We start from the raw sequence: 15,528 nt of genomic DNA, 5'->3' as shown, positions 1-15,528 counted from the left end.
CTGAGCTGAACTAATATATGCGGATAATTAGGAATTGAATGTTGGATTTATGTTACATTTATATAAAAATTATTAAATGATGATTATGTTTAATAAAAATCTATTTTAGATCTTATTTTCGATTATTTATGTTTAATAAAAATCTATTTTAGATCTATTTTTGTGAAAGTTGACAATTTTGACAAAAAACAGTAAAACAAAAAAAGCATTTTTACAAGATTTTTTGACTTTTTTTTTGTGTATGTTTTATACAAAATAATTTATTTTATATATTAATATATTACATCATTTATAATATAATATATTGTTTATATATTAATGAATTATTTTTAAAACTTTTATTAACTTTTATAAAATAAAGCAAAATCAAAATATTCAATAAAAAAAAATTTCAAAAAATTAAGAAATCAAACTAACTAAATTAATTTTTTTCATCAAATTTTTCAATTAATTAATTTACAATTAATTTAAGTATGTCAATTTTGTATTCAGTGGACCCTCAATAAATCTGACACTAAAAAAATTTAATTTTAACTGTTTTTAATTATTTCCTTTAAAACTTATATCAATTTTTAATACTCTAATAAATATTTTCTTAATATTGTTTTGGACAAAGAAAAACTATTTTTCTGGTCTGTTGGGGGTTAACAAGATTTAATTACTTCTATAATAGTTATAACTGATACCACTTTAAATTAAAAAGAAAACATTGTATTTTAATATATTTAATTCAAAAACTTTATTTTCAAGTAAAAAAATTAATCTGAAAAAATGTTAAAAAATATAATATTTACAATTATTACTTATATGTTATAACTATCAAGATGGAGGATATCTTGATAAATCATCCATTCAATCCTTTTATACATTTTTGTATACACATTTTATTATTAAACTTTTTTTTCAATACCTCTTAGAACTTGTCTCAACTTTAAGTTTTATTTCTGCTGACCATATAAATGATATTTCAGATATACAAACTGCAACAACAAGACTTTCAACTTTTATTGAAACAAACTAAATATTAAAGACTTCTGTAATAATAATGTTGTATTAACAGAATATTTATGAATTTATATTAAACTTTGGTTTAAAACAAGCTTATTGATAATTATATTTAAACATGCACAAACTAAAATATATTTGTGTAATTCAAACAATTTAAAAATAAATATTTGGAAAAAAATATAACTTAACATACATGCTTAGTTATTAATGTGCTTTTACCTGTTAATAGTTATTGTTATTGTTATATATTTATTGTTATTAGTCACTTATACATTTTTTATTAGTTATTAATATGCTTTTACCTGCAATAAGAAATTCCAAGAGCTGGTGCCAATAGTTTTTTGAAACACGTTGTCTAAAAGTGAAACAAATTTGCGATGTTAAACTATATGTGACAAAATAAATGTGAAAAAAATATTTAACAATATTATCGTATATGAAAAAAGATTAAGGTTAGCAGTTAGGGTTGAAAATTTTAAAAAATAACAAAAAAAACTAGTAAAAAGAGAATAATAAAACCAAAAAAAAATAATTAAATCATAGCACAATACTTGAATGTTGCAGTTAATACAGTGAACGTATAGTCTATAGTATGTTTCTTACAACACTGGTTACTTAAAATTTAAGTTTTTACATACATGGAGACCTAACTTTAACAAGCAATAGAGTGTTACATATGTAATTGCATATATGGTTGATACTATTAGTCGTAAATAAAGATTTATGTGTGATTTATGTATGACTTATTGTTTAATTTATGTGTGATTTAACTTGTTTTAAAACAAGTTAAACCACAGATAAAACTTAAATCATTATTTTTTTAAACTGTTATAAACAGTAAACTAAACAAAATGGTTGACCAAACAAAAAGGTTAACAAAACTAAATGGTTAATCAAATTAAAAGGTTAATTAAACAAAATGGTTGAACAAACTAAAAAGTTAACTAAACAAAATGGTTAACCAAACTGAACAGATAAATAAAGTAAAAAGTTAACCAAACTAAACAGTTACTTAAGTAAACGTTAACCTTGTTACAGTGCATAGTATAAAGACTATACAAAGTATGACATTTTAGTGCTAATGGAAAATTCTTAGGAAGTGACAATGTTTAACTTAAGAAGTGAGGGTAAAATTTATTTTCTATTTGAAAGAGACTATAAGGAGTAATTAGACAAAAAAAAAATTATATTTTTATTTATTATTAATCTATATTAAAAAAAATCAAAACAACTATTAGCACAATAAATACTTTAGCTTAAACTAAATATTTAAATGATCAATATAAAAATCTGATGAAAATGGAAAACTTGTATCAAAAGCAATTTCAAAATCTAAAAGAATATTCATTCATAAAATTTGTTATATATTCAACAATAGTTTAACATTCTCAAAATAATTATTGCCTACTGATGATATAAATGATGCCTACTAGCATTGCTTATGGTTAATACTTTTAGAAACAACTATTTCATTACAGGAAGAAAAAAAAATTATCGATATAAGTAAATTAATTTTTAAAAATTGTCAAGTGTAAAATGATTGTAAAAAGTAGCTTTAAATCAAATAACATTAAATATTATAATTTAAAACAATTATAATTAAATATTACATAATAATGTAATGAAAAATTTAAATTTAAAGCACTTTTTTTTATTTAACTAAGTTTGGGAATTATTAAGAAAAAAAAATTATTGAAACATATGGGTTTTATATTCAAAACAAAATAAAATATAATTAATACCTCTATTGACAGGTAAATCTCCATTATTTTCTTTGCTTTGTTTAAGAAGTGAATTTTTTAAAATAGTAAGTGTTGTTGGTCCAACTAAAATTGTTAGCAGCTGGCTGAAAATTATAAATAAATAAACAGATACTAACAAGATAGTAAGAGTAAATATCAGTAAGGTAGTAGATACATATACTAGTAAGGTGGTAGTATATACTAGAAGGGTGGTTGTATATACTAGAAAGGTGGTAGTATATACTAGAAAGGTGGTAGTATATACTAGTAAAGCTGTGGTATTAAAATAAAGTTTAAAAATTATATATAACAATTCATTGATCATCTTTTTTCACTTTCTTTTTAATACAAAACAGTTTACTTACTCGCAATTTGGATTGAACAGCTTCGAACTAATCTTCAAATATTCAATGCTCTGATAGAAAAGAATTTATAACTTTGATTACATTTTTTAAAATTATAATTCAGTGAAAATGTTAAAGAAATATTTACTCAATTTTTTTTTAATAAACAATTTTGTTATAAATTTAGTTACAAAAAAGCAAATATGAAGCTTTGCATAGCTAGTACCAATCAGCTAAAATAACTATTTAAAAACTTGAATGTGGCTCTCTCAGGATAGAAGCTTAAAGAATAGAAGCTTAAAATCACCATTTTTTATTAATTTTGTAACATTGTATAAAACAATTGCCTGTATAGTGGAAAATATTCATATTTTAATTGTATTCACATTTTAATTTAAAACATCATTTCTTTTTTTATCTTAACGAATTGTTTTTTCATTAATTTTTTGTTTGCTTTTGATATAAATAATCTTTTATATACAGTGCTTTCAAAGCAATTCATTAAAATATAGAATATGTGTTTGTTTGCAGTTTAGCATTTATATTTCATATACTTAAAGATATTTACTTGCCAAAGTTAGTGGCAGCATATACTTGCCAAAGTAAATTGACAACAACTGTTGCTGCCACTAGCTTTGGCTAGAAAAAGCACTTTATATTATAAAAAAAAATTAAACAACTAAAAAGAGAACTAAGTTTCAAAAAAAAAGAAAAAAAAAAAGACAAACTCTCTGCACAAGAATTGCTTATAACTAAAAAATTTAGCAGTTACAGTCCAAGGGAAAGATTCTATTTATAGTATGAAAATAATAGTGAATTTAAAAGCATAAAGTATTTTTTTATTTACATAGCTCAGTTAAAATAAATTTAAAGATTTTATTGCATACAAAAAAAAAGTTTTTAGTTAAACCTAAATAAATTGATTGATTGTCTTTATTCTAATTATTTAAATTAACCAATTTTTGATTTCTTATTTTTCTTTTATGTGTATATATATGTATGTATGTGTATATATATGTATGTATGTGTATATATATGTATGTGTATATATATGTATGTATGTGTATATATATGTATGTATGTGTATATATATATATATATATATATATATATATATATATATATATATATATATATATATATATATATATATATATATTTATTTATTTATATATATATATTTAAACATTTTTAAAAAGTATTCTACACAATAGAGTGCTCAATGTTCTTAAAAGAACAGAGCAATTATATATTAGTAGAAAATCACTTAACTAAATTTTTTTCCATTTGACACTGTGTTTCATCAACAAAGATTCATCAGAAATGAATGATCAAATTAATAAAACTTCAATTTATACCAAAAATTAAATTACAGGAAGTTGCAAATGTCTTAACTACTGTAAATTTTCACACATTTGTGGAATTTGCTGACACTATTATAAAAAGAATTCTTTAGAAATGATTACTTATGCCATTTTTTTTAAATGTTTTTTTAAAAAGGGTAGTTAATGTAAATATTATTTGAACTCATTTATTTTTATAGTTTTTTAGGAGAAACTTATTTTCGTGCCTACATTTAGAAATTAATTCTGATCTTTTGTTTAATAAGCATTCTTGATTTGCATATATAATTATTTCAACTTTTTCTTGTAGGCATAGTATGCATTTTTTGGAAATATTGTTATATGCAGGCGCTGTTTTAAGGATAGACCAATTCAGTATAAAATCATCAATATTTTTTTCTTTTAATTCCCATATATATTTTGACAGCATGGTGTCTTTTGAATTTTTTTTTTTCTTGAGAGATTGCTTATCATTATTTTTGCCAATCATAATTAAAATTGGGCTGTATCTGAATTAAAGTAAGGATTGACTGAAAAAAAGTGGGCTATATCTGAATTAAGTTTTAAATTAGCCACTGTTAGCCCCATATATGCTATAGCAGAAGTCAGACCCTTTTCAAGCTCAAACGCTCCCTCCATGCGATCAGAGAGTGTTGACTTCTTATCAAGACAAGAATAAATGGTAGTATCATGAGTAAACAATGCCACCTTAGATGTGAGAATATCTGGAAGATCGTTAATATAAATTAAAAAGAGTATAGGGCCAAGAATAGAACCCCTGAAGTTACAGGATATGAAGAAGAGTGCTGTCCATCAACGACAACTTTTATACTACGATTGGAAAGTAAGGATTCATCTTAAAGATGTTACCTGATACACCATAAAAAGAAAGCTTATGGAGAAGACCAACATGCCAAACTTTATCAAATGCTTTAGAAATGTCAAGAGCAATAGCCTTAACCTTTATCTAATGTACAATAAAACCTATTGGTTATTACTGTTAGCAAATTGGCTGTAGAACGAGAAGATCAAAACCCGTATTGATAATCAGAAAGTAAGTTTTTAGATTTAAGATGACAGATTAAGTGTTTATTAATTAAAGATTCAAAAACCTTGCTTAAGATAGAAAGAAAACTAATGAGACGTTTTTTTTTTCAGTAGATAAGTTTACGTTTTTGCCGCAAATTATTGAAACGTATTATAAATAAAAAGATGTAAACTGCCGTGGTCAGAGTATTTTAAAAAATTATTCAAAACATGGGCGAACAAGGCATGCAACCATACGCGCTTTCCAGGAAGACTTAAGTAAGCGCTAGGACTGTCACGCTACGTAGAGTTAACTTTTGAAAAAAAACTTAAATGCTATAACTTTTACATACTAAACTAATAATAGTATTTTATATTTCTGGACAGTTTCAAGTCATTTCCATTTTCGGTTCATTTTTAATAGCTTAAAAGTTATGACCGATACTCTCCTGGAATCACCCATATATACATATCTTTCTAAACATCTTACACCTAAAGTGGCATTATTTGGTGACAACTCAACTTAATACTCTTGTCTTGACAAAAAGTCTTCAGTTTTTGAAGCTTTGAATAAGCATATGATCTTGAATCTGATCTCTCTTCTGTAACAGCTTGGGTCTTGCAGTGGCTTGTGAATTTTAACTCTAACAAAATTCAGTAATTAACTGCAAACAACTATCGCAATATTGTTGACATTCCTATATTGATGAATATCTACCCTTCCACCTTCCACTCTCAGTCAAGAACTGAGAGTGAGATGGTTGATATTCATCAAAAAAAAGCACACTGTTAATGTAGTTGGACAAGCTTTAACAGCCATGATTGAGCCACTCCCTTATCATCATAAGATTGCATTCTCTTTCTTTTTCCAACAAATACTATCATGGCTGCTGCTCAAATAAAATATCATCTTTGGTGGGATCAACCAAAACTCATTCTTGCTTGGCTTGGTCATTCAGCAAAGTTCCATTCTTTTACCCTATTTGTCCCTTAATGCTATAAAAATTTTTATATAATTTTTAATTTTTAAATTTAAAAATTGTGTTGGGGCTGGTTTTGTAAAAAGTCTTATTTTTAGCTTTTTCTTTCTTATTAACAAGTTTTTTGAGTCTTTAATTAATAAACTTGTAATATCTTATCTTCAGTTTAACAACTTACTTTCTGACAATCAATATGAATTTAGATCCTTTTGTTATGCAGCTGACTTGGTAGCTGTGAATAACAGCAAAGTTCTATTGCCCATTAAATGCAGGCTGTAGAGCAAGGGCTATTGCCCTTGATATATAAGGGCTTTCAATAAAGTCTGACATGTTGGAATTATCCATAAACTTATTTATCTAGTTTTTATTCCTCAAATATTAATATTTAGGAATACTTTTGAAATATATAAATATAAATTATGGCATAATTCATCTCTAAAAAAAAAAGCACTTTAAAAAAATTATATCTCAGCCCTCGGAATTGAAGTCAGCATTTAGAGATGCCGACCTAACTGCCGATCTCAAAGTGTTTGAGATTGGCAAAAAATTGCTGACTTCATTTCTATGTCTTATGGTAAGGATTTTGTATCTAATTTTTTTTGCCGACAAAATGCCGACCTCTAAAAGATTGAGGTCAGCAAATTATTGCCGAACTCATTTTTCCTATTTCTGAGGGTTGATATTTACAACAACCTTACTATATCATAAGAATTAAGATAAATATACTATATTATTATAAAATTGATGATAAAATCTTTTTAAAACAAATAGAGAAATATAACTCACTAATTTAAAAAAGCCTTCTTTCTCTACTTTTACTCCAAACAAAGATTTTAATCTCACATTTTGTATTTCAATTTTTAGATTTAAAACTCTCTCAAGTTTTCTCACTATTTTGTGCACAAAAAGTCTAAAAAAAAAATTGTAAAAATTATTTTTAATTAAAGAATAAAAATAAAATAAAAAATTTATTCAATTTAATGATTCATAATCCTTAAATCTATTAAATAAAAATATTCAAAAAATGGTTGGTTTTGAAATATATGTTGTTTCAATGTTGGTATTAAAAACTGATTTCATCTGTATAATTTATTACACGTGTATTGAACAAAACAAGCATTGGGTTTATTTTATAGCTTTGATCTATTACAAAAAATGGAAGTTGTATTAACTTTTAAAACTCTACACTAAACATTAAAGAAAAAAATCACACTCAAAAGTATTTTTTTCTTTTCGCAAACTACAACAAAGCTGCAAGAAAATAACTTTTAGATTAATAGTTAATATACTTATTTAGAGAGTTTTAACGACAACAAAGTTGCAAGTAACTAACTTTTAGAATAGGAGTTAATATACTTATTTAGAGAGTTTTAACTACAACAAAGTTGCAAGTAGCTAACTTTTATAATAGGAATATAGGACTTACTTTGGGAACAGAAAACAAAAAAGAGAGTTAAAGAGCAAGAAAATGACAGAAATTAAAAAAATTAAAAAAAACTGTATAAAACTGTATATTGTAAGAGTCATGAAAGCAAAATTGGCAGCAAGAGCAGGTCAAACTACCTATACAATGCATTTTTGCATATTGTTTAAAAGAGAAAGGGAATCATTAGAAGAACCTTTTTATTATGTTCCATACAAGAACAAATAACAAATTTATAAAGGTAAAGAATAGAATCAGGGGTAAGAATATGACACACACAAAATGGCAACTTTAGCAGATGTTAACTTTGTAATGGAATAAATAAAGAAATCAGTAGTGATTGATAATCCAAGAAAACGTAAAGTAAAAAACTCTGTAAAATTGTTTTGACTTATTACGAACATTTTATTACGAACAAATTATAAGAACAGTACTTTTATAATTATTAGCAGTAAACAAGAAAGTTTGTTTGCATTAAAAATTACTAGCCACTACAAGCCTTATGTCAGAAATCATATTCAAGATCAGCTGCCTTTTTTAGGCAATAAAAAAGTGTTGACTGATCCAAAGACTGAAGTATATAATTGTGTCATCAGCAATTAGAGCTATCTGGAGCTACACTTTTTTTAAATTATTCTTTTTATTGCTACTGGGTAATGCACAAAGACTAATTTTAAATAAACATATAATTTTTAATGGTTTGGAGTTTAAGAAATATTATATGTATAAACAGCCCTCAGAATTGGGTTTCAAACACTTTTAGATCAGCTAACCTAACTGCCAACCTTAAAGTGTTTGAGGTCGGCAAACAATTGCTGACCTCGTTTCTATGTTTTATGGTAACACCTTTGTTTTAATTTCTTTTTGCAGACCTGATGCTGACCTCTAACAGTGTGAGGTTGGCAATTTATTGCCAACCTTATTTTTCCTAATTCTGAGGGTTGTATAAACTATTATTTTTCAATAATTATTTTTCATCAATTAGTAAAACAAAAAACGCTTTAACAGCATGAACTTTATGTCAATTTTAACAAAACCCTATAAAAATAAATTTATTTCAACTTAATCAACAAAAAAAGAAAATTAAAAGCTCACTTTAGTAACAACCAGGAAACCAGTGAAAACAAAAACAAAACAGCTGGTAATGCAATAATTCGCCACGCCATAAGTTAATAATGAACCGACATTAATTTATTAGCATGTAATAATAAGTAATATAAAAATTCATTCTTGATCTATAGCAAAAAATTAAATAGCATAAATTTAAAAAAATAACCTTTTAAACTAATCCATATTACAATTAATATACTATACTATATAAAAACTATATAAAATTTTACATTAAATTATATTTTACAATTTGTTGTTGCCAGAAAGTGAAACAAATTACAGGTAATGATTTAGTAAATTAACTTTAATTGTTTTTAAAAATGTATTAAAAAAGAATACTAAAAAAGAAAAAGAAATTGAATAGATCTACTTTATATGTAGATAGTGCCTGTCCAAACCCTCAGTCAATAAATTACAAATAATTCATTCATCATTTTGGCTGTTTATATATATATACAACATAAATTTCTGTTGTATATATTATATAGCATATAAACAAGAGCCTATAAAAAATTAAAATTAGCCAATTCATTTTTATATGCTACACTTTTTATGCCATTGGTAGATAAGCATAGCATATAAAAATCATAATTTGTAGTTATACAGATCAAGTATTGCATAAAAATCATTTTAAAATATTAAATCTCATAATTGCAATTTGCATAATTTATAATATAATTAAAAGATTTATTTGCAGATTTATTTTTTGAAATTTATTTCTTGTAACTAACTTATCATTATAATACTAATTAAAAATGTAAGGTTTATACTTTATTAATTTATTAAAAATAATTTTATTAATAAATAAAAGATATATTAGCCACAATCAACCACAACAACATGTTTACCAGAATTTGCAGACATCGTTATATGTATATATATATATATATATATATATATATATATATATATATATATATATATATATATATATATATATATTATATATATATATATATGTGTGTGTATGTGTATGTAAATACATATATATATATATACATATATACATATATATATATATATATATATATATATATATATATATATATATATATATATACATATATATATATATACATGTATATATAAACACATATATATGCATATATATATATATGTATATATATATATATATATATATATATATATATATATATATATATATATATAATATATATATATATATATATATAATATATATATATATATATATAAACTATATATAGTATTAAAATATTATTACTTTTAGCGTAAATTTCCGTTTTGCGTTAGCCGATATTTAGGTGCTTGGCGAAAAGTAGAATTTATAAATACAGAAGTCTCATCTTATTATTTATTATTATTTTTTTAACTTACTATCATTATTTTGAGCATAAATTTCCGTTTAACGTTAGCCGATATATTTAAATGGTTGGCGAGAAGTAGAATTTGTAAATTAAAAAATCTACTGTCAAATTAATTTTACTGTATTTTTTAACTTGCTCTTAAAATGAAAAGTAACTTAAAGTTAAATTTAAAAATGATGGATTTATATTCTAAATTCTATGATCTTCCCATGGGGATAACAAATGTTCGTCAATTGTTATGTGTGTAGTGGCTGATTCATCCAGTGGCGTCGCTATGGTTGGCGTCACCCAATGTGCGGTAAACATTTTTGTTACCCCTCTAGACTTTCACTTACAAGGCCGACAACACGGCCCTGTTAGCGAAATATTCTTTATTATTTATAAATCAGTAATAAAGAATATCGAAAAATGAAAACCTGAAAATTTTTGGTTAGGCCAAACACAAAAATAAATTAAAACGAGCATGAGCAGTTCTGTCATATTTGCATTTTTTTCATTATGGTGTCACCCCTCTGTGTCAGGTCGTGATGGTGTTAACCGGTGCAACCCGCACCCCCGAGCGGTGGTACTGGATTTATCAGTTTCTCGTGGAACCGATACACTCAATAAGTCAGCATCATCTTTATTTGACCATTCTACGCCTAAGATATCTCTATGAGCAATAAACTTCATCTGCTCTCTCTGTTTTGGAAGTTGTATTAGCTGAATTCTTTGAGGTCGAGGAGTATATGGTAATTGCTGCCAAGCAATTACCATTTACTCCAATTGAACATCTCGTTGTTCATCAATCAGATTAGTTTGACATGCTTCTTTAACATGACTTTTTTTTATATGTAGTTTCCCTACTGATGATAAACTTTCTTTTGGCATAAGCCAATAAGTACTGCTACTAATTTGAAAACCTCTATTCTCTAGTTGTTCTCTTAATTTATTAAATCTGCTACTACAATTCTGACACTACACTCTTTTTTTTCTCATAAAAAGCAGAGCCATATAATGCAATATCAATAACTGCTTTTATAAGTAACGGCTGATCTTCTTCAATTGTTGTTGGTTATTTTTTTGTACTTGGTATATTTCCCTTCAGAAGAAGTACAGGATACCAACTTCTAAATCAGTTTTATTTTAGTCTTCTTTATTAATTTGCGTTTGATCTTTCACAACTTTTTGCTCGACTGTTACATTTGAAGCCGATTTACAAGGATGTAGCCGTTTTTTTACTACTTGACCTGCCCGTAAAACTCATCAATTTTTTAATTATTTTTCTTTGCTATAATAGCATAACTTTTTATTAACATATCTAATTATGCTGGCTTTTTTCCAAATTTCATTAACTTCCCATTGATAATCCTGCTTACTATTATTGACAGCTTAATCATTATTTTAAATTGATACCATATATTATTAATCTGTAGTCTACAATCTACATTGAATAAAAATAAAATATCTATGATAAATTGTCATAATTTGTCAAACCCTCTCCTCATTTTGTTGACATAATTAACGAATATTGTATGGGTTAATGTTCTCAGTGGTGTTCCTCAAGGTTCTGTTCTCGGTCCGCTCCTCTTCACACAAATGATCATGCAAAACTTACTGAAACTTTTAAGATATTTACCGATAGAAATGTTTTTCTAGAAATCTCATCGCAGACTAATCTTGTTGATTTGCAGGATTGTCTACGCTTGGTACACGAGTTGTTAAATACTTGTTGATTACTTAAGTTTTATATTTAAAAAATTGTTGATTACTTAAGTTTTATATTTCAAAATGCTGTGCTGTTTATCATGGTCACATCAACTCTCATTACAATTACTTCCTGCAAAATAACTAAGGATCAAAAATTAATGTTCAAGAAGCGTGATTTGGGAGTTATTATGACATCTAATCTCAAGTGGAGCACACAGTTGTCTTTAAATTCTTACAAATTCTTGACATACTAAAAAAGGCATTTACTTTCATTGATAAAAATATACCCCTAAAATTTAAATATAAAGTGTTTATAAGACCGCACCTTGAATATAAAGTGTCTATTTGGGCTCCTTATTTAAAAACTGATTAAACGCAAAGCAACAAAATGGGTTTCCAGCTTGAGACATCTTTAATATTGCAAAAGGCTAAGAAGTTTAAATCTATTATCACTTGAGTTTCGGCGCCTTCGATACAATTTAATTAAATCTTTAAACTATTACAACATTTTGATATAGTTAATGATAAATATTTACCAAAACTTATTAACTTTTTGTTTTGTGGTCACTATTTTATAGTAATATAATGCTAATGAGTATAATGCGATAAATTAGATAAAACTTTAAGGGAGTAAACAGAAAAATAGGTAATAGTTATCATTGTATGTGTTATTGTTATAAAGTTAAAGTATTGTATTACTAAATATCAATATTAGCAAAAGGATATATGGTCGTATACTATAGGTAATATGTATATAATATACAGATTTCCTTTAGTATCTGTGATCATAGTCACAAGAGAAGACAATGACTTAAGAATGTTGAACAGTCATACGTCATAGTCTTCTCTTGTGACTAAGAGGTTATTTCAAAATTACCTGTAATTTTATAACTAAATCTATTTATATAGATTCATAACTGGATTTTAGACACCTTAAACTAAATTTTTTTTTGCGTCTTTGAGTAATTTACAAATTGGTCAAAAGGCACTTTGCGACATTTTTGCCAATTTTTTATTACAAAATTTGAAGTTTTCTTGTTTTATTTATGACTATTATTACGTAACCTGTTGATCTGTCATGTTACGTAGTCTGTTGATCTGTCATTTTACGTAGTCTATTGATCTGTCGTACAACGTTGATATCCAAAATGCAAAGGACACGAACAATGATTTTTAATGTTTATTGCATATAAAATTTTAAAAAAGACAGGAAGATTTTTATGTATAAAAATTTAAAACATTTTTATAATAGGTACATGTTATAAATGCACAAATGTGTTAGATTATAATAATTTATCTAAAAATGACATTAGAAAACACATTTGATCTGAATGTTCAGTAAATTATTAATAAAATAATTTGCTTGTTATGATGCTTATTAAATACACACACACACACACACACACACACACACACACACACACACACACACACACACACACACACACACACACACACAAATCATCGCCCACTTGACAGTGTTGGTTGAATTACGATACACATTTAAACCATTTTAAAGTATAGCATAATTTTTTAATTTATTGATTTATAAAATCAAAGCGCCATCGCAAGGTTGTGGCGAGTGAGACTCAAGTCTTGAAAGCACTTATTTAAATATAGCGGCAGAATTTATGACCTCGAAATCATTAGTTCTTTATTTTTATTGCTAACTATATTTTTAAATCGTTCAAACTTAGCAAAAGTTTTCTTCACCTTTATCATAACCAGTACCTCCTCATTTATCCACGGCACATTACGAGTGGTATGGACTTTTTTCAACGGAATAAATTGCTTGCTGAGTTTATTATATTTATTGCAGAAGAGTTCATAGCACTCATTAGTGTTTTTATTTTCAAATAATTGTTTCCAGTTAGTTTCCATAACCTTTTTACTGAAATTTATAAAGTCACCTTTATTAAAGTCATATTTTTTGTTTGAGAAAGTAGTCTCATTTTTAGAAAGGACGACATAATCCCAACTCAATATGCGATGACCTTGTGACGAATTACCTAACGGCAGAGAGCTAGATAAGTTGATTACTCTTGTTGATAAGTCTGTAATAATTAAATCCAAAATGTTTTTTGCTTTACCGTTAGATGCTTCGAATGTTGAGAAATCAACTAATTGTTCTAGGTTATGATTAGCCAAAGTATCAAGAAAAACACTTGCCGCACTATTTTGACCACTTAGTATTTCGATCCTAACATCATCGTGCCATTTGATATCCGAAAAGTTGAAATCATCTGTTAGTAACATACAACTATACGCTTTTCTATCAACAGCTTGCTTAGCCAACATAATTGTTTTATTTATATCATTTATATTCGATAAAGGTATCATTTATATTCGATAAAAGTCTATAGACACAACCAATAAGAACAATTTTGTTACCGATTTTAATTTCACACCATATTTGCTCGGAGTTGCTGTTGTTTAAGATCTCTCTTAGATGACGATCAGATACCTCATTCACGACTAGATCATGCTTGATGTAGATAGCAACACCTCCACCGTGACTAATTCGATTTTTCTTCACTAGTGAGTAGTTGTTCAATTGAGAAGCAGATATTTCAGTAAACCATGTCTCAGAAAATAAAGATTAAATCATACATTTTTATGTCACAAAGTGCAGATAATTCGTTCATTTTAAACGTTTCGTTCATTTTTGATTCAATATGCCCAATATAAATTCTCCATGATAAATTTTCATCTATTTGAACACCAAAAAACTTTGCATACTTTTTCTGTTTTATTGTTATGTTGTTAACGAGCAACTCTGGAATTTTTAACGGGAGAGCCATTGATTGACCTGTTTTATAAAATAAATGTAGTTAGTTTTTTCATATTAAATGTTATTTTTTGCTCTAAACCATAAATTAAAGTTTTCCATTTTAGTATTCATTATTCGGAACATCGATTTTAAATTACTATGATTATAAAACAAAGTTGTGTCATCAGCATACATTGTTGAAGATGCTATAGACAATGTTTATCATTGATGTAAACTAAAAACAATTATGGTCCTAAGATTGTGATTGTGAGGTCTTTAGAGACCTCACAATCAATATCAAGAACACTTGGCTCTTTGTTTATGAAAAACTGCTTTCTATTACTCCGATAGTTTCTTACCCATTTATAAATTAGTCCTTTGATGCCATAATGTTTTAATTTTGATAGTAAGATGTCGTGGTCAACTGCATTAAATGATTTTGAAAGGTCTATAAATACTCCTAGTACATTTTCTCCTTTATAAAAAAATTGAAATATTTTATTTGTAAGTTAAATATAAGTGTGCTCTGTCGAACAACTTTTTTGGAAACCAAATTGATTTTTATACAAAAGTTTCTTCAACTTCGAGTAATTATAAATTCGATAGTAAATTACTTTTTCATAATCTTTAGAGAACACTGGGAAATTTGACGGTAGTTAGACATATTATTACAATCTCAATTTTTATAAAAATGGTTGACTTCAAAAGAAGATGATGTTAAATGAAATAAGGGTTTTCTAATACATT

The 15,528-nt window shown here is 26.0% G+C and overlaps 1 protein-coding gene across 1 annotated transcript in view; it reads right to left on the bottom strand.

The window, feature by feature from the left end:
* Nucleotides 1-10,617, bottom strand: part of LOC100201172 (bridge-like lipid transfer protein family member 2) — a 102,119-nt gene extending 91,502 nt beyond the window's left edge. The window contains exons 1-7 of the mRNA XM_065808067.1: nucleotides 10,220-10,617; nucleotides 8,962-9,101; nucleotides 7,230-7,353; nucleotides 3,116-3,165; nucleotides 2,751-2,854; nucleotides 1,311-1,363; nucleotides 911-1,017 (exon numbers count right to left, since the gene is read on the bottom strand). Coding sequence (XP_065664139.1) covers nucleotides 911-1,017; nucleotides 1,311-1,363; nucleotides 2,751-2,854; nucleotides 3,116-3,165; nucleotides 7,230-7,353; nucleotides 8,962-9,032 — 509 coding nt within the window. The 5' untranslated portion in view covers nucleotides 9,033-9,101; nucleotides 10,220-10,617. The remainder of the gene's footprint in view (nucleotides 1-910; nucleotides 1,018-1,310; nucleotides 1,364-2,750; nucleotides 2,855-3,115; nucleotides 3,166-7,229; nucleotides 7,354-8,961; nucleotides 9,102-10,219) is intronic.
* Nucleotides 10,618-15,528: the final 4,911 nt, after the last annotated feature.

This window comes from Hydra vulgaris, chromosome 10, assembly GCF_038396675.1.
Source record: "Hydra vulgaris chromosome 10, alternate assembly HydraT2T_AEP".
Classification (NCBI taxonomy): Eukaryota; Metazoa; Cnidaria; class Hydrozoa; order Anthoathecata; family Hydridae; genus Hydra; species Hydra vulgaris.
This window is presented reverse-complemented; position numbering and strand designations above follow the sequence as displayed.